General features: G+C 53.8%; 1 protein-coding gene across 20 annotated transcripts in view; it reads right to left on the bottom strand.

The window, feature by feature from the left end:
* The window catches only part of BIN1 (bridging integrator 1), a 151227-nt gene that overhangs the window by 7442 nt on the left and 123747 nt on the right, over positions 1 to 20038 (bottom strand). For 6 of the 20 annotated variants that reach the window (XM_075933058.2, XM_075933041.2, XM_075933042.2 and 3 more), the window contains 7 exons: positions 18048 to 18176; positions 13556 to 13666; positions 12837 to 12860; positions 8399 to 8518; positions 2581 to 2715; positions 1348 to 1458; positions 664 to 765 (listed from right to left, as the gene is read on the bottom strand). In XM_075933058.2, coding sequence (XP_075789173.1) covers positions 664 to 765; positions 1348 to 1458; positions 2581 to 2715; positions 8399 to 8518; positions 12837 to 12860; positions 13556 to 13666; positions 18048 to 18176 — 732 coding nt within the window. The remainder of the gene's footprint in view (positions 1 to 663; positions 766 to 1347; positions 1459 to 2580; positions 2716 to 8398; positions 8519 to 12836; positions 12861 to 13555; positions 13667 to 18047; positions 18177 to 20038) is intronic. The other 14 variants (XM_075933047.2, XM_075933050.2, XM_075933054.2 and 11 more) reach the window with 4 other exon arrangements.

Raw genomic sequence — 20038 nt, 5'->3', positions numbered from 1 at the left:
GGCGTGGAGGGTCTCCGGGATCCAGTGGCGCAGGGATGAGCGTTTTGTTTTAGCCCTTAGCCTGTGCTGACACCTGCTGGGCCGTGGCATGAGAGCAGCACCAAACCGTCCCCGCCGGGTGTGGACTGGCGCAGCTCCGCAGGGCCTGATTCTTTGTGGGGCACGGCTGTGCTGTGGCCAGGAGGTGGGTTCCCCATTCGGGGTGGGCGCCACTCTGGTGAGTCTACGCCGGAGCTGGGCGGTGTAATGCCACGTCCGTAAGCCACAACGCTCGCTTTGCTGGGTAGCCTCCCCTCCAGGCTCCTCGGTCCACACCGGCCCATCCCTCCACCAGTTTCCCACGACCACGCGGGGCCACTAGCCAAGTAGTGACCCCTGCTGGCCGATGCCGGAACAGCATGGGAAGTGCCCACGTGAGAGATGAGCCGCTGCTCTGTGGCAGGAGGAAGCCCTGGCTACTTTAGGACAGGGAAGAGGAGAGGAATGGGGTGTGGTCAAGGGCCCCCCATTGCACTCCCCTTCCCGTGCCTATAGCCAGGCAGACTTTTCGGCAGGACCCAAGACAAGCCAGCCCTCCGGCCAGCTGCCAGCAACAGGCCCCAGGCGGCGAAGGGTGACGCGATCGGGCCTGTCCCCGGCCAGCCTCCCCTCCCCCAGCCTCACCTGCTCATCCGGGTTGTCAAACGGAATCACCAGGACCACGTCCCCAGCCTTCAGCTGCAGCTCGTCGTTGTCCGTGGCCACGTAGTCGTGCATGGCCTGCACCTAGGAGACACGAGGACTCTGAGGAGTGCCCGCCCGGCTCTCGATCACAACCTGGGGCAGAGCTTTCGAATCGCAACGCTTCCTGCCCGCTGGTGCCGGCTTCACCCAAACCTGTTCAGCCCGGATTCCATGCAGAATTCAGGCCCCAAAACCCACTAATTTCGGAGGGAGCCGGGCTCTTTATCCCTTCGAGGGTCGGGCCGTGGTCACACACAGGCGGTCACTCGACTTCCCCCGGAAAGGACCTGCGCAGATCCCCTGCTCTCGGCAGACGGGAGCCCGCTGAGTTCTCCGGGCAAGGCAAGCGAGTGGCATGGGCCAAGGGAAGCGGGGCACCGGAGTCTACGGCAGCTGTTCTTACCTTTTCCCCTGTAGGGATTCAAGCTTTCCCCAACCCCTGGGCCTGGGATGGGAGAGGCCGACGTGGCTCTGGCCGGCCCCACGGCTTGGTGCCATAAGAGACCCCATGTGGCCAGTGGCTTTCCCATTCCACACTCCTCAGCTGCCCCAGCACTGGGTGAAAGATCTGGTGGTCGCAGGGAGAGGCCGGCCCGACGTGGCCCGCCCCACGCACGCGCCTACCTTAAACAGGAAGCCTGGGGGCATGTCGGCCCTTTCGGAGGTGGCGCGGCTCTCCTCGGTGCCATTCACGGTGGCCGGGAAGGTCTCCACCACGACAGCAGGCAGGGAACTCTGGAGGGGCGGGGAGGCGGAGGAGGGGAGAAAGGAAAGAAAGCAGCACTGAGAAAGGACCGTCTGAACAGCTCCCTCCATTCAGCCTGCCAGTGGGTTTCCCAACACGCTCGCCCCCCCCCCGTGTCAGCTCAGCGCCACGGCTGCAGCGGAAGGGAGAGCCGAGAAGGGGGCTGATACGATCGAGAGACCGAGGCTTGGAAGGAGCTAAACGAGCTGGGTGAGCTTAGCGTGGGGGATGGAGCTGGTCTGGCTAATTCGGAGGGACTATGGGAGCGTCTTTGTGTTCTCTAGGGAGCGTCGGATCTGCCCGCCGATACTTAGCATTTAGGGAGCCCCGCCACGTTCACAGCAGTGACGTGAGCAAGCAGCGGTGCCAGAGCCATCTTACCGATATGCAGAATACACAGCTGCGTGGGGCACCTGAAAATCTAGGGCACCGCTGGGTCTTAATGTCCATCCTCCTGCCTCTTCCTACCCCGGGGTCTGCGGCTCTGCTTCCTCCGGAGAGGACCTAGCGAGCTGACAAGGGGCACAGCCTGCCCGAGCCGTTAGCCAACACGGACCCTGGGACAGAGCCGTTCCCGTGGCAATGAAGCCATTTGACAGGCAAGCGCCAGCCCCAGGCATAGACGGCCGGCGTCTGAACTTACTGGGTGAGTCGACAGGACCAGTGTTTCAAATGGGCTTTAAAACTATTTCATTGGGGTGTTGCTGAAGATTATAAAATCACAGCGCTACAATACGGATTCCCTAGCTGCCATGGGGCATAGGTTTAACAGAAGTGCGCAAGGTCCCACACACGTCCTTAAGACAGCCCTGGCTGGTGGGAGAGGGACGTGTCTCCACTCCCAGTCGACTTCCAGCCCCGAGACATGGAGGAAGCAAAGTGAAGTAACAGGCTCCGCGCAGTAAGCTCAGAGTGAGCGTCCCGGGGGCAGGGAGGGAGCATGCATGCAAGACAAGCACAAGTCTGGCCTGCGAACGGGGACTTGCGTTTCCGGTCATTTCGAGGAAGGAGGCCTGGTCTGTTTCACGGCCCCCTTTCTGTCATGGGTGCCCTCCGCCCCAGATTAAAGGCAGGATGGGAGCGACCAGGCCCACCTCTCCCTACGTTCTTACAGGAGCAGATCCTGAGTCGGCTTCCGTTTTAGGTGCTTCTGCTCCGGTAGCGCCTTCGGTCACCGCTGCTTCTGCGCCGGCAGGAGCCGCGTCCGTCCCAGCTGGCTCCGCACTGGCAGGAGCTGCATCTGCTGGCTGCAACACAAGAGGTGCCCGGGTAGAAAGTTACACACGGGGGGTGTGTGTGTGTGTGTGTAAGAGAGAGAGACAGACCAATGAGACGTACACAGCTCACTGCTGCCATCTCCTGGCCATTAGGAAAATGATTCTTGCTCATGTATTTCCCCAACTCTCCATCTAACTAGCCCAGGAGGCTTCACCTGCAGCCCAGTGACCCACTAGGCACTCTTCTCCCCCCCCACGCGCCTCTCTGCTGGTCGCAGCGTTCCAGCTCTGGGAGGGCGCGGGGAGGAGCAGGTAAGTGCAGGACTCTGGTGTGCGAGAGGCGCACCAGGGAGGGCGGCAGGGACCGTGGGTTGCTGTGGCCTACCCACTATTCGTGGCTGCACAACCCCCAACTAGCCTGTAGCTCTCACTCCATCCAGTCTTGGGCAAAGCTCCTGGCTGAGTTAATTGGCATTTTACCGGAGTAGGGAGTGAACCATTTGGCTGTGGGCAGCTGAACGAAAAGAGACAGCCACAGGGAGGTACACCCAGCTGACCCGACCCCTTTCATTTACCAGGCCACGCTCTGCTCCCAGTTACTCCAGTAACGGAGCACCATTGAAAATCACTGGGTTGCTCCAATCCACCCAGGTATAACCGAGGGCAAATTCAGATCCATTCTCTCGCCAAGATTCGCCAACACACACGAGCTGTATTAATGGGGGATTTCGATTTCCCTGACATCTGTTGGAAGGCTATCGCAGCAAAACACAGGTCCTGGAGACAACTTACTAGATCAGAAGGTTAAGGACACCACTGGTGGAGGGTCATCCATTTTGGATGTGGGATTGAGCAAGGGGGTTGAATCAGTCGGGTATGGGAAGGTGGCTGGGAACTTGGGAAGAAATGATGGTGGTCTGATAGAATTCAGGGACCTATGGGAAGGAGGGCATGAGAAGAGCAAAACAAGGACATTGGCAGTCAGTGGATTTCAACCGACTCAGAAATCGTAGGCAAGGTCCCATGGGAAAATCCAGTTAGGAAGAAAAGGAGACCATGAGGGTTGGCAAGTCCTCACAGATCTAATACTACAAGTCCAACATCAAGCTTTTCCAACGCAGAGGAAAGATCAAAAGAGCCATGGGAGGCCAATGGAACTGCACAAGTTGCTTTTTAGCCATCTAAACCCCCAGCGGGCTACATGCAGGAAGTAAGAGGAGAGGCACACCACTACGTATACATGGGAGTAGCATGAGTGTGTAGAGACAAACATCTGGGAAGCCAAGGCAAAGAGTGAGTTACAGCTGGCAAGAAATACTAGAGACAACAGGAAGGGGGTCGTCGTTGTGTCAGACACAAAGATCTGCTGCTCGCTGGAGAAGTCAGCAATCTGGAGAAATACAAGCTGTTCCACCACGCCTATAAGTGGGCACATAATTTGGTAAGCATCTGCCAAGTCACTATTCATGGAATGATGTCAGATCGGGGAGAGATCTCAAGTGGAGTTCCCCAGGGATCTGGGGGTGTTTAGCATCTTTGCCAATGGCCTGGATGGAGGAATAGAACGGGTACTGAGCACATTTGCATATAGCACAAAGATCGGAGGCGGCTAATACGTTGGAGGACAGAGCTAAAATGCAGAAAGATCTGGACTACTCCGTTCGATTCTGGTCACCAGTGTCTAGAAAGGAGGTAGAGAAACCAAAAAGGAACCAGAGAGGAGCCACAAAGATGATCAAAGGCTGCAGTGCAGCAGTTGGCAGAACTGGGTATGTCCCGTTTGGAAAAGACGAGCTAGGATAGGGGGATTCAATACTCGAAAGGCTGCCGTAAAAGTGGCAGGGGAAAGTTGTTCTCTCTCGCCACAGAGGGCAGGGCACAAGGCGGTGAGTTCCAAAGACTTAAACCGAAGCTCAGGGACAACTTCCCAACTGTAAGAACAGCAGGACAATGGAACAAACTGGCTTGGGAAGTCATGGATGCGTCTTCCTGGGACGTTTTCAAAAAGAGGCCGGAGGGCCGTCTGTCTGGGATGGCGTAGACACATCAAATCCTGCAACTTGGTCGGGGTTAGACTAGATGACCCTTGAGCACTGCTCCCTTCCAGCCCTATGGCTCAATGATTCGAGGGCTTGGAGCGAGGAGTACGCATCAGAGGCTACGCTGGGTGTAAATCAATATCGCTACATCCACTTCCATGGGGCTACGGTGATTGCTACCCGCGGAGGATCTGGCCTGTCCAAGTACAAGATGCAGAAATGGGAACCCAGTTGATTTGCCAGACTTAGGTCACTGATCTTTTCTTTTTTTTCATTCCTACTCTGACCCAGATTCCAATGTGCTTTTCAGCCAGTCCACTCACTGGAGGTGGTTTTAATTCAGGTAGGAACGTTCCAGAGGGCAACATCTCCCACCCGGCAATTTCCAGGGATCCATAGAACTTGAAATACGTAAGTTTTGTGTAACCCTGAAATGGCAGCTGGGGATGAGGAGGTGTTGAGATATAGAGGAAATAACTGGCTTAGCTATCCTTAGACTTAGAGTTTTCTCTGTCTAGCCATCCTAAATATCCCTTGCTGCAGGTTAAAGAAGAGGACAAGCTGCCTAAGGAGTCTGCGTGGGATTCCATCAGCGGTTTTAAAGAACAGGTTGGACAAACGCCTGTGAAGGATGGTCTAGGGGTGCGTGGTCCTACCTCATTATGGAAGGGGATGAACTAGGTAGGCGATCTCTCGAAAGCCTTTCCAGCCCGCGTCTAAGCCTCCGATATAGAATACCCCGACGAACTCTCCATCCTACAGGCGTCCCCGTATAAGGGAAAATCAAATATTTCCCAGCATCCAACGTGCATTCCTGAAATGCTCAGTCACATGCACAATACCTGGGCCGGAAAACGACCAGCCAGGTTTCATAGGAAATGACGGGCCCGCTCCTGCCACACTTACTCATACAGCCCGCCTCAGTGGGCCGGGTTCTCATCTCCCTAGTAGTGACTGACCCCAACTGAGAATTTGATCCCCCTGGCGTGGATGCGAGCAGAAAAGCAGAGCCATGCGAGCACTCTTAGCACACAGCTGACTTCCAACATCTTGTAAGGTTATGGATTTGGGGTTTGTTAGCCATGCTTGTGTTCAAAGGCTCCGCGCTTCCAATACGCCTGGAGAAAAATATTCACCAACTTCTCCCTGCCTCCCCGCTGTGACTGTTCAGAGAGATTTGCGGGCTGGGAGCTGGTACAAAGTACATACCACCGTGGGTGCGCCTACACTGCACCCTTACCTCGAAATAAGCTATGCAATTCGTCCTATGCAAACTGCATAGCTTATTTCAATCTTATTTTGAAATAAAGCACTCTTCCAAAACGTCCCTTGTGCAATGAGGTTTCAGGGACATTAGAATAGCAATCCCATTATATTTCAATATAACGGGCTTGCTCTTAAGTCACGGAATAGCTATTCCAGGATGCCGGAGGGATCCCAAAATAGCTCCGTTGTGTAGACGCAGCCTTTGAAACACCACAAGAACATGCACCTTAAATTGCCTAAAAAGCACAAGGCCTAGCTAATCTAGAAACCTCCAGACTATCTATCCCTGAAGAACAACCACCTAATCCTGCAAGCAACAATGTGGCAGCGGATTCACACACTCTGTGCTGCCAGAGGGGGGGTCACACAAGAAGCTAGTGAGCCACAGACGTGATTTCCCATACACAGCTGTGGTTTTCTTAAGTCAGATGCCTTCCTAAAAGGAACTGCCCTGGATTTTTAAGGACTGTTGAATTCTATAACAGGGAACATGCTCTTCAGAGCTATGAATAAAACGATTGCTAAGAAAACAGCAGTGATTCATTGTAATACCCTCAGTAAGTATTTACGATCAGTAACACACAGCTCTATAAGGCTGTGTCTAGACTGCAGGCTTCTTTCGAAAGAGGCTCTTTCGAAAGCATCTTTCGAAAGAGCATCTTTCGAAAGATCGCGTCTAGACTGCAGGCGGATCTTTCGAAAGAGAAATCCGCTTTTTCAAAAGAGAGCACCCAGCGAGTCTGGATGCTCTCTTTCGAAGACGGCCTCTTTACATTGAAGAACGCCTTCCTTCGAAAGAGGAACTTTCGAAGGAAGGCGTTCTTCCTCGTGAAACGAGGTTTACCGCCATCGAAAGAAAAGCCGCGTTCTTTTGAAATAATTTCAAAAGAGCGCGGCTTGAGTCTGGACGCAGGGGAAGTTTTTTTGGGAAAAGGCTACTTTTCCCGAAAAAACCCCTGAGTCTGGACACGGCCTAAGAAAGGAGATATTTTGTATGTGTGTGTGTGCACATACGCACATTACAATGCATACACACAAATATATTTATATACACAGTATATAGGTGTACAGGAATAGATAATAAAGTCCATAGAGACTTATGATCTTTTCTACGTATATTTACTATATAGACTCATGCCCAACGTAATTATCTACTTAAGCATAATCTACATATTTACTACATCTCTATTACACGTACTACAGAAAGCAGGGGTTGTCTAGAACCATATGCCACAGACGACCTCCAGAATTCTGGCCGGCGTAAATTCTCTCAGGCACAGATCCTGCACTGAGCTCTGTGTAGACAAAACCCTACAGCCCTTTGAAGTTCCACTGAAGTGAGTAGGGCTTCCGGCACGGCGACCCACCTACCTGGGGCTCACTCTGAGGGCAGAACCTGGCAAAAGTGGCAGAGACCTCTCGGGGTTATCAAAGTTGGATGAGCCAGGCCTCTGCGTGGGGCATGCCCATCTGAGTTGAAAGCCCTTGATGCAGAGAGCTGTTGGTAAGTAACGACCGAATGTGTCGTAGCAACATTCGGCATTTACTCCCGTAATGGCAGAGAAGGCCTAGAACTTACAGCTCTGAACTCTGCTGTGCATTCAAATGGGGCTGCAATTCCTCCTGGTCTAATCTGCACCAGTCTGTCAGGACAGCCGCTTCTGACTGGATTGTCATTCCTCTTTCTGCGGACACTGATACTATACAACGATCCGCTCAACACATTGTCATTAAGGGACTGCTGCGCTACAGTTATCCACTAGGGGGCTGTGTTCCCTCCTCCCTCTCTGGGCTCTGCCTAAGTATTGTTCCCATTTTACAGATGGGGAGACTGACGTGCGATGAAATGAAGGGCACAGAGCGGAGCCTGGCGGAGAACTCAGGACTCCCTAGCTGCTCCCCTCAGATGAAGAATGCTGCCCTTCATTGAATGAGGGTCCCTCCAAAGTGGCAGGTTGGTGCATGGATCCTTCTACACTGTCACCTCCCATGTGGCTCCTAATGGCTATAATTTAAAGGGAGGGGCAGAACTCATGTTTCAACCTCCCCAAATGTTATTTCCCACAGTAGGGGAGCATTTATTCCTAGCAAAGTAAGGATAGCAAGACTATAGCAAGAGGGGTCACCAGGAACAGGGTGTTGGCCAGGGGACCCGTTACAGCTAGCGTAACACACGCAAGCTCACTGGCACAGAGATTCTGTCATTGTTCCAAGTTTGTGCAGCCCCTTGCACTGCGGGGACCTACTCCGTAACGAGGGCTCCTAGGTGCCTCCACAACCACCACCAGAACCCAGACCTCCTGCTTTCCATGCCCGAGAACACAGCTGCTACCCCCCCCCCCCCACCACTGTCCCAGACTCGAGTGAGCACTATGTTCTGAATGGATTTGAACTTGGATTCCACTTACTTGGGTCGGCTCGGTCTCTGTGGTCTGGCAGGGCCAGTCCACAGCAAATGCACTATCCCTAGAGCTGTCAGCGACACACGGATCCCCAGACGGCCCGCTGCTAGAGGAAGTCTGCTCAGGCTGGCGGGTGGGATTGGGGAAGAGAAAGAGACAGGGAGAAGAGAAAGGTGGTGGTGGATGGGCGTACGAGAAGACAAAAAGGAGAAGTGAATGGTACATAACGGGGAAACGGCAGAAAACGAGACATTCACAGAGGTTCAGACTGACTGGGCAGCTGTTTTCAGTTCAGACGATCTACAGACACTTGAACGTATTTTGGAAACGGAATTGCAACTCCACCAGCAAATCTCATGCTCTGTCCGTTGTTCGCTGCGTGTCCTCAACTACCACGGTGCAAATCCAAACCAACTCTAGTGGTCTCGGAGGGGGACAGCAGAGCAATTCTGGGTTTACCCCTGTAGAGCTAGGAACAGAATCCAGTCCGGGGGGGCAATCATTTTGAAGAGGGGGGGTCCGCGTCATAAATTCTGGAAGTCGTCATGGGCCACACCGGAAGCGGCAGAGCCAGACTTCACATGTTCCTCCACGCACAGACCCTGACTGGCTTGGGGGCAGGGGAGTGCGTGAAGTCTTTGCCTCCTACCCCTGCCCTGCCAGGGGTGTGCAGTGCTAGAGAACATTTTGAACAGCTGGTGGTTCCCTAGTTCGGGGAGGAGACTTCGCATGCTGCCTTGGGTCTGGATTTGCCTTGGGGCAGGTGTGCAGTAGGGTGGCCACGGATGGCATCGACTAACTTGGCGGGCCAGATCTGGCCTGTGGATGCTGTTTTGCCCACCCCTGATCCAGCCCATAGAAAACACACGCACGGCCATCTTTGTAATTGTCCCCTTTGTGTCTCCTAGCCAGAGGGAGTGTGCTACAGAAACAAGCCCCCCGGATGGGACTCGCCATCCTGTCAAAGGAACCACGTTTCGAAGGACAGGCCAGCCAGGAAAACGTTGGGAGCAAGGCACTCTAGCCCAGCCGGGCCGCACACAGGGACCATTTCGTACAGCTGTTACGGTGGAGGAAGCTGAAGGGCTTTTCGTCACGTGTTCACGGCAGCGGTTGCTGAGGAAGATCAATCACTCTAACAGAAACCGAGTCGGGTTTCAAGTATCAGAGGGGTAGTCTTGTTAGTCTGAATCTGCAAAAACGATGAGGAGTCTCGTGGCACCTTAGGGTATGTCTACACTAGCCTGCTAGTTCGAACTAGGGAGGCTAATGTAAGCATTCGAAGTTGCAAATCAAGCCTGGGATTTAAATATCCCGCACTTGATTTGCATCTTCCCAGCCAGTTGCCATTTTTGAAATTAACAAGTCCGGACTAACTACCCGCATCTACACGCGGCAGGGACCTGGTAATTCGAATTAAAGCCCCTAAATCGAACTACCTGTTAATCCTTCTGGAATGAGGTTTAGCAGGTAGTTCGAACTAGGGCTTTATTTCGAACTACCGGGTCCCTGCCGCGTGTAGATGCGGGCAGTTAGTCCGGACTTGTAAATTTCAAAAATGGCAACCGGTTGGGAAGATGCAAATCAAGCATGGGATATTTAAATCCTCGGCTTGATTTACAACTTTGAATGCCAACATTAGCCTCCCTAGTTCGAACGAGGGGGCTAGTGTAGACGTACCCTCATAGACTAAGATCTGACAATGTGGGTCTTTGCCCACGAAAGTTTATGCTCCAATAAATCTGTTCGTCTATAAGGTGCCACCGGACTCCTCGTCGCTTGAGTAGGTTTGGGGAAGTTGCCTGGCAGCTGGTGACTTTGTGCGGCTGCCCCCAGCTCGCAGTGAAAATCCATCTCTGGAACCGACAGGCCTGCTCCCCAAATCTCCCTGCACTAGCCTCTCCCACATCAGCCTGCCTCACTCACTGCGGCGTCAGTGCGTCACACAAGCTGGAGAGCTGCAAGGCAGTCTGGGCGAGGGTCAGGAGTACGGCACAGCTCCGGCACACAGAACAAGCCATCTGCCCTGTGGCCTACCACAGCTCCGGAGCCGGGGAAGCGGGTGGGGACACGGCTGGTGGGTGGCGACTCGTCACTCACCACACCACACCACTACACACCGTGGGTCCCTTCCACAGAGGCTCAGGGAACCTGCCAGTAAGAGTCAAAGCTACAGCAGAAAAACCAACCACGCTTCCCAACTGTGGGTCGGACCTGTCTGCCTGGCTCTACAGTCCCCTCTCTCGTGTCCTGCCGGTGGCGTGCAGAGGACAGATCCTGCCCCACCCCTAGTATGGGGACAAAGGGGGAGTCAGTGAGGTACTGCGCAGGTGAGTAAACACACGCCCAAGCCCTGTGTGGCTCTTCACCTGCCCCAGCAGGACCTCATTTACACAGCTCCCTTTAGCAGTGGGGTGTCCTGCTGCCACACTTTTCCTGCCACGAGGAAAGGCTCCGGCAGCAGGGAGCTGATGGAACTTTTCCTCTTCTGCCTGCCCTCCCCAGAGCTGTGTCCTGCCTTTCGCTGCACTGTGCAGCTACGCACCGCAGCTAGCATTGTATAGCATAGACCAATGTTTCTTAAACCATGCGCCCCGGAGAACAGAATTCAAAATGGCCACCCTTAAAGGGGCAGGTGCCTTTTTTCTCCTCCTCAATAACTCCCCCCCAGCAACCTTTTTTTTTTTTTGCTCAACAAAAAATCCTTGGTGTTCCTCATTAAAAAAAATTGTTTGGTGTTCCTCAGTCTTAAAAAGCTTAAGATGTAACCTCAGATATCTCCCCTCTCAAGGTACAGGGTGGACCAAGGCAAGGTGTTCCAGCGACCTGGGGTTGGTACAATTGTCCCTAGGTGATGGCTTCTTCCAGCATCATTCTTAACCTGCTCTGTCATGGGGCCAGACCAGCGCAGCATCAGGGGAGCAGACCATTTTCACTGGCCTGCCAACTCACACGCTGAGCGGAGCTCGGCCAGACTGAAGGATCTGGTTCCAGGTCCTCGGTCCAATGCCCAGAACCCGGGTCTCTCACATCCGAAATCCCATGGAAACGGGCTCTGGCGAGATGGCTGGTCCTTTGCCTGGACTGTGAGCACCCTGGTGCAAGGGGCTGTGTTTGGTGGTACTTGCGCATAGTGCCAGGCACATTGGGGTGCTGACTGGGGGTACTATAACCCACACCCTGCTCCCATCCAGGCCAGGAATAACACCTGTCTTGGGAGGTTCCAGCCCTTTAAGGTGGCCACAATGAAAACCCTTTATTTCAAAACTAGCGCTTCTCCAAACTCAAAACAGATCAGGAGTGGGGAGGGGACAGGAGGTTGCAGTTTGGGCCAATCCTCGCTTTATTCAGACTGCTTCTCCCTAGGTAGGTTGGCCCACCTGTGTTTCTGCTATTAAGCAGAGTCTATTTCCTGTGTATAAACAGACCAGGGGGAAGGAGGGTTTCAAATCCACCTGAGCCTAGTGACCACAGACCCCCTGCCACTGTCTAGGAGGACACGAAAGGGGAGGAACATAGCTCAGTCCCTCACGGGGGCACGAGTGACACCCAAAGATAGCAAAGACACCGCAGCTTCCGGGGATAACTGGCCCTTGCTCGCCGGGGAAAGGAACCCTCTTCTGACTCACGCCAGGCCGTGATGGGAACATGAGCCCAAACCCTTCTCAAAAGGGGACCGGCCACACTGCCACGCAGCCGACAGATATTCACAACCAGTGTTGTCCGCTTTTAAGGCATGAAGTCTTTCCCTGTGAAGACAGGCTTTTTTTTTAAAACCAAGGCCAGCAGACAATGCACAACAAGGGACAACAAAGATCAAACACAGTCAATAAAGCATCCTTCTCAACATGCACATGGGAACATGCGGCCAAATGGGCATCTGGCGTCAGTCTCCATCCTTTGATTTAAGACGGCAGAGGGGTCTGTCCCTTTGACAGCCAGAAACAGAAATTTGTTTCTTAACCATAAACAACGAGGCTATGTCTCTCAATTTGGTGTTTCTAGGAACGCTGATTGGCCATGAGCAGCAAAATCCGGCAGGTCGCCCAAATTTGTACCCACGAGGGAGGTAAATCTAGAGGCAGTTGAGAGGCATGCACGTTGCACAACGACAGGGAGAGAGGACAAAGGTCGGGAGGGCGGAAGAGGGAAGGAGCAAATACGACTGTGCGGGAACAATCGGGCTGGCTTCAGGCGGTGCCAGCTGCAATGCAGAACGCCGGGGAAAAGACAGGAGAGCTAACAGCACAGGGGAGGGTGCATCCTTCTGGGCGTGCCGGATTGCAGGGCTGCCTCGTTAGGCCGATCCACAGAAAGCCCGTGTGAGGCACAGAGAGCAATTCTGGCCCAGCGAAGATGGAGAAGGAGCAAGAAGAGGGTGCCGGCACAGGTCACGGAACACAGTCAAGAGTTCACCAACATGGAAGCGGTGTAAAATTCTTACCTCCCATAAATCCCAAGGCAAAGGCTGAGCGTGTCAGAGAGCAAGAAGAAAAACAGGTTTACACGCGAGTATTTCAGCCAGCGGGAACAACACAGCCGCCGCTCAGCGCAACGCCCGCATTGCAATGCCTGGGGCGCTGCATTTTTACGTTTTTCTGAACAACTGCAAAATCCCTGCCTCACACGTGCAATCTGTATCACAAGGGCGTTTCACCGAGCACGCCCGACCTCTGAGGTCAGTGCATCATGCTGAGAGCATGAGGTGCGACTGTAGCGGAGCCTAGAGATGCCCAAGCTGGCTTTAGTCGAGCCAGGGTGGGTAACAAGAGCAGTGAAGATGCAATGGCAGGAATCCTTGCATGAGGTTAGCGACCGGCATGCAGCCCCCGAGTTCCCAATGAGGTGGCTAGGCCGCACTGCCGGATCCTCGGTTCATTGTTACCCAGGCTGGCTCGATTAAAGTTATTGCCGATACGCCACGCAGTGACACCCTCATTTGCAGTGTAGACGCACTCTAAGGCTATGTCAACACTACACAGAAACCGGCAGAGCGTCCACACCTCAAGCGCGTTGAGGAGCGTGGCATCAAGGCAGGGTTTCCTAGCAATACCATCAGGGAGACGTTAAATCCACAGAGCTCGGGCAATACGGAAATAGGCACTGACCCGCGCAGGTTAACGTCACGGATTCGTGGACGGGCGCACGGGCTTGGTCACAAACCTGGGCGGCAGGTGTGGGGGTCTTCCCCACAGGGCTGGCATCTGGCTGAATAGGATCAAAATCCAGATCCAACAGGCTGGCTCCCTCCTGGAAGGGCCCAGGAGCATCAAACTTGGCAGCAGTGAGGAGGAAAAGCATGTGAGCATTAGACAGATACAGGCGATACGCGGCAGGAGATAGCCAGGGCTCAGGGTGCAGATGCAGAAGACACACGGTGGGTGCCCAGGAACACGTGCAAACCAAGAACTCAACCCTCGTCTCTTTCCTGAATGGCTCTGTGACCAGGACAGGGGGGCTGATGTAGCCGAAATGCCACTGCACCGGCTCAGCTTGGCACAGTTTCTATCTCCTCTACCTCTTTCCTGCACCGGCACCAGCTACACGGTGCTCCCCGCTCAGCATTCATTTCCCACCCACCTCAGGAGCCGCCAACCTCTGCGGTGTGGCCTCCCTGCGTTCAGGGCCCCCGTTGTGCCTACCCCAGCTGTCCAGCGGAAGAAGAGAAAGGCACATGGCCCAGGAAGAGACATTCAAAGGATCTTCTCTACCAGCTTCGTGACATGAACACTCTAATGCACTATTTTTGCCCTTCCTTCACCCCCCAGAGCTTCTATTTACTTTGGAATTGGACCTTTAATAACTCCAGTCATCTGAAGAAGTGGGTTGTGCCCACGAAAGCTCACGATACCATCTACATGTTTTGTTAGTCTTTAAGGTGCTGCTGGACTATTCGTTGTTTACGTTTTTCCAGTTACGGACTAACTCGGCTCCCCCTCTGAAGCTGCTTAGCGGGTATCCCTCGATTCACAGTCACAGGGGACGTCCCATCTGCCCCAGAGGTCTCGCCTGCAATCAATTGCCGCGCCTGTCAGCGCTAGCGCCCATGCTGTCCACACGGGGGCGCCAGTCCCCGGACTCACACCGGAACGAACGGGCGTCGTATTTTCCAAGACACACGCCCACTCAGGAGACACCACGGCTGTGTTCTCAGCCAGCAGAGTGGGTGCCTCCGTCTCTAACACCCGAGCAAGTGGCACTATTGGTGCAGTCACAAGCTGCCTTTAATGGACGTGGAAATGGTCACAGAAGGGAAACTGGTCCTAAGTCCTGAATTAGTGCCACTTCTTCATTTTTAGAGTCCTGCGGGGCCATTAGGAAACATCCCCTTTCACAGTCTAGCTCTTTTGTTGAGAAGAACCAAATCGGCCTAGGTGCTGTGTACTTTCAGTGGATTTCCCCAAGCTTACTGGCCCTATCATTTCAGCTACATTTCCAGCTCTACCCAAGCTTGCTTTATGTCTCTCTCTCTCTCTCACACACACACACCTCTACCCAAGCTTGTTTTATGTCTCTCTCTCTCACACACACACACACACACCTCTACCCAAGCTTGTTTTATGTCTCTCTCTCTCACACACACACACACACACACACACCTCTACCCAAGCTTGTTTTATGTCTCTCTCTCTCACACACACACACACACCTCTACCCAAGCTTGTTTTATGTCTCTCTCTCTCACACACACACACACACCTCTACCCAAGCTTGTTTTATGTCTCTCTCTCTCACACACACACACACACACACCTCTACCCAAGCTTGTTTTATGTCTCTCTCTCTCACACACACACACACACACACACACACACACACACTCACTTCAGCAAGGTCCAACAGTAAAAATGCTCCTCATGCTGACTAGAGAAATCCAGCAACACGCCCCCATCTCAAGTAAGGCCACGGATTCGTTGCTCCATCCCAGGCTAACGAGGGCCACGAGGTTTGGGATTTTGCAGCCAACCCACGACAGTTTATCAGAAAGTGCTTTGCAGAAGATCACACCCTCGTTAGGTTCCACCTCAATGCGGTTTACTCCCCGGGCCGCTTCTCTCGACAGCTCTCCCCTTTCAGCGGGCACTGCTTTGCGCTTGGGAAGGAGCTATCCAGCAGCCGTCCAGTTCCCCAGCCCAAAGCGTTCAACACCGACCAGTACCCGGACTCCAAAAGCCAGTGGAGCGCCTAGACAATTCTCCAGTAGAGCAATGCCTTTAAAGAGGTTTCACCGCCCCGCTCAGCTGGAGTCTTACCTGCTGTTCAAGAGACCTATGCCCCATGGACCCGGGCACCCTGATTGGCCCCCCATAATTATCTTCTACAGGACCCAGGTGCACACTGAAATGGCCCTGGGGAATACACCGAACATAAACAGACCCTGAGCGTGATGTCTGCTCTAGAAACGAGCGTCGAGCTTCAGCGATCACGTCCTTTCGGATGACGCGGCAGCTCCCCTCTGGGAGTCATGTGCACCGACCAGCCGTGCGCTGGTGAAATGTCGGTGTTCACACAGGATGGGAAGAATGTCACAGACACCGCGATCGGTTACGAACACATGCTACAAGTTCCGCAGGCATGGAGAGGGGTAAAGAATTGCTCTGTGGCCTGTGGCTTTCTCCTGCTATGCAAATGCCTCCTTAAAGCCCTCCTCTTTACCCCAAACCGGGTCCTTGCACTTTCGTGCACCGTACCCGTTACTCCGCATAGTGCGTCCTAATTAGTTTAAGCTCCTTGGAGAAGGGACCTCAGCTTGGCTGTTTAAAAAGCGTTGCCCACACTTACAAGGCTCTGCTAATATCAGTCCAACCCCTGGGATTAAGCAGGGGGCTTTGAGCCAAAGTAGAACCTGCCCCCTCGCCGTGATGCCAGCCGTATCCAAGAAGGACACTGGGAAAAAGTGTCCAGCTGAGATGGGCGCAGGACACAAAATATGGATCTGGGTATTGGGTCCTTTTCCTTGGGGTGAGTCAGGAGCCTGTGAATTCAGGGGGGTCAGAAGGTTTTGGTCTGGGCCCATCTCTGCCTGCAAACCTTCAATGCTTAAACAAAGACCCTGCATCTTTGTAAAAGTGAACCAAAACTGGGGAAAAGGTCCAGCACTGTTCCCCCGTCATGCTGCCTTTTGCCCCAAGCAGAGACAACGGGGGGCGGAGGGAGATCCTGTCCTCAAAGTCGGTGGCAAAACTCCCCTGGATTTTAATTGGGCCAGGATTTCACTCGTATGTGGGACAGATCTGCCAAACCAAAGCAAATTTCCACTGGTTCTAGGCTCCAGTCTCTTTCCCAGGCAACTCAAGGGACACCTCGTGTCAGATGGAGCTTGCTTTGAAAGCTAGACAAATTAATCTTTTCATTAAGATCCCAGCTATTCACTAGGGGTTCTGATTTACAGAAACCCACCAGTAATGAACCATTCAATCCAGGGCCGGGTCAAACTGACAAAAGTCCTTTGCCATGCTGTCTTCATTAACCCCTTGGTGCTTGGTCCGGTGGAGACGACAGGGTGTCACACTGCCGGAGTCACATGACACAAAATGGTCATAAAGTGGCCCAACGCCAACTATTCGGGGTCAGATTCTGAGCTGAGTCCCATGGGTGCAAATCCAGGGAACCTAATGGCGTCACTCCAGACTTACCTGGGAGTAACCCAAGTGTGGAAGCTGGCCCTCTGGGAACAATTCAACCCATAGGCTTTCATCGCCCACCTCCCTACCTTCGTTTAATATTAGGTTGGGCATCCGCACAGATAGAGGCGTTTGTGTTGAAGGCCAGCCTGCACCTATTCCTTAGCTCCCCGGACGCCTGTCTGAGAAGGCGTAAGCATGAGACAGCCAAGTTTTCATGCAAAATGTCCTCTCTAAAAGGCAAGTGTCTATCAAGCAGGTAGCGATTGGCTAAATGTTGCGATATAGCAGCAGGGACAGGGCTAGGAACCCAAAACGCTATCAGAACTTTAGCAAAGGAGGAACAGTTTTGTTTTGAATGATGGGATTGTGTTCATTCGGGGGTCATCAGAACAACCATGAATGCCCACTGACAATAACCCACCACAGCCTGTCTGATGCGGAGGATTCGGAAACTGTAGCCGTCCAGGCCTCTACCCTCTAGAAACTCACCCAGCCCTCACGAGGTCTGAATGCACCTTGAGGCCGAACTTTCATTTCTCCCAACTCTGGGGGCCTTGTTTTCAGCAGTCGGGTGGAAGCTAGAAAGCCACTGGCCACCGAAGGTGGGTTACAAAAGGAAAAGCAAGGACCAGTTACAGAGGAGCATCGTTAGAGGTGTCACCTGGGTCTTTAAGGGATGATTTAAAAAAAAATTAACTGAAAGGACAGCGCGAGTCACATAATTAAGCCAGAAAACTGGTCAGGTTCTCAGCGGCACAGAGAGTAGAACCTGGGGGAGGGTCTAATACTGAATAGCCCACCTCTTTCCCTGTTCCCTTCCCCAGTTGCAAACGACATTAAACCAGAGAGGGAGAAGAGGGCCATTTTCCCTTAGAAATTGCGTTTGATCTTCAGGGATTGCAGGTGGTTGCAGCCGGCTCGTCTTGCCCTGTCCTGACCAGGTTTCGGGGCGTGACACCTCTAAGCGGGGGACAGTGCCAAGGGGGAGGGGGAAACAGGCAGAGATGAGGCAGGGCGGAGCGGCTAACCTGCGAGGGGGTGGTCACGCTTATCTCGGGGACAAAATTGTCATCAAACAGGCTGATGATGTTCTCCTGCTTGAGCTCCTTGGAGGGGGTGTGCTTTGGAGGTGGCGGCACCGGAGGGCCTTTCCGCAACTGCATGCAAGCGAGCGAGCACACGGCGACACCCAAAAAAACCAGAGACAGGAACCAGGTTAGCACGGGACGACCACAGACACAGGGGAGGGCTGAAATACACACACATTTGGGGGAGGGGCAGGGAAAACCACCACACGCCTCCAAAGAAGGTTTGGCATCATTAGTTACACTTCAGCCGCGGGCGGGTCTCCCTCTGTGGAGGAGAAGCGTAACACAATTAATATGCATCACTCGGACGTGCATACGTAATTAGAGCATGTGCAACCTTCCGGAGAACCACCAGGGGGTGACAGACAAGCGACTCAGCACACATGTGGGTGGAGAACTCCGGGGCGTAGGCCACGCTCCGGATACCTACCTGCGTGGCGTGAGCCTAGGGGAGTTAGGAGCCAAAGCAGCCTTAGTCACACGTGGACACCCAGGGAGCTGGGTCCCAATGTCTGTTCCAGTGGTTCCACCCCACTAGTCTCAATGGAGCCACGTGGCTGTGGACCAGATAGGGCTCCTCGTGGCTGTCCGTCAGGCCCGTCGATGGGGGCAGGGGATGATTGCTCCAGGGCCTTGTGATCCAAAAGGGTCCCAAGGCTCTGGCCAGTGCCACCCAGGGCCCTTTGGAATTGCGCCGTGCACCCCTGGCAGCGCTGAAGGCTGCTTGTAGGGGATACAAGCAGTGCTAGCCCCGCCCCTTCCACCAGAGGCCCCGCCCCTTCCGGGAACACACAGCCAGCTCCCTCCATCTGGCCCAGGGGCCCGGCAAGTCCGTCGGCCCCCCTGTAACGGGTCACTGAAGCATGTGAGCATGGGATCACCCTGGGCTTGGTTTGGCGCACAGCTTCATCAGCGTGTAACACTAGTGACACCACTGAAGTCACAAGAGTCGGAGCGGCATCCAGGGGCAGGCTGGGGGTTGAGGACGTGCTGCTGTCCATATCCGACCTCCATCCTCGCTTCACAGTCAGGGCCTTGCATTCAGTGCTGCATGCGCCATTCTTTACATGCTGGGGGAGGTACTAGAGGGGTGGCAAACCAGTTCAGGACCCCTTTGAATTTCTCTTTGACCCCCAGGTATTTGAGCTCAAACTAGAACCTGCTGAGGGACTGGGAAAACACAGTCTGCTGTACAACATGGTGGAGATTTCCAGCACTGTAACAGCACTTTGCACACACACACACACACACACACACACACACACACACACACACACACACACACACACACCCGACACTGTATTTGCAAAAGGTTTTATGAGCATTAATCTTCTCATCCTACCTAGGAATGTAGGTTGTTATCATCCCCGTTTTGCAGACTGGGGAAAGTGAGGCAGTGAGGCGAGCATGGGACTTGACAAAGGACAGCCTGCCCATCAGTGTCAGAGGTGAGATTAGAACACAGCAGATCCTGGCTCTTAGACCTGGCGTTACTCCACTGGACTGAATTCTCCCGCCCTCAAATGGGTGCCCTATCAGATACTTTGGCTGGTCATGGAAAATGCCAGCTTTCTAGTGGGCTAATCCGTCCGCTGCCAATATGCCTGTGAGACTCCACACCCACCTCGTCTCAACTGCAGCTGGCTGCAGGGTGGAGTATAAGGGATAACGAAAGTGGCACTTTCTTAGCTGGGCGGAAGCAGAAGCGCCCAGATGCCATGGGAACGGCCTCTCCTGCCGCACCCGGAGGCCAGCCAGATGCACAAGGCCCGAGAAAACTGTTCTCATCCGAGTGAAGCCAAAGGCTGCTGACGCCAGAGGCTCTGGGTGCGTATCCAGAACCCAAACCCGGACCTTTTCAGCTTTGCCCCTTCACCTCATCACTCCAGAGGGTGGTTGTCTGGGATGCGAGGGCATGATGTCGGCTAACC

The sequence above is a fragment of the Pelodiscus sinensis genome, chromosome 7 (assembly GCF_052426305.1).
Source record: "Pelodiscus sinensis isolate ZL-2025 chromosome 7, ASM5242630v1, whole genome shotgun sequence".
NCBI classification, from domain to species: Eukaryota; Metazoa; Chordata; order Testudines; family Trionychidae; genus Pelodiscus; species Pelodiscus sinensis.
The sequence above is the reverse complement of the archived record's forward strand: the minus strand, read 5'-3'. Positions and strand labels throughout refer to the sequence as shown.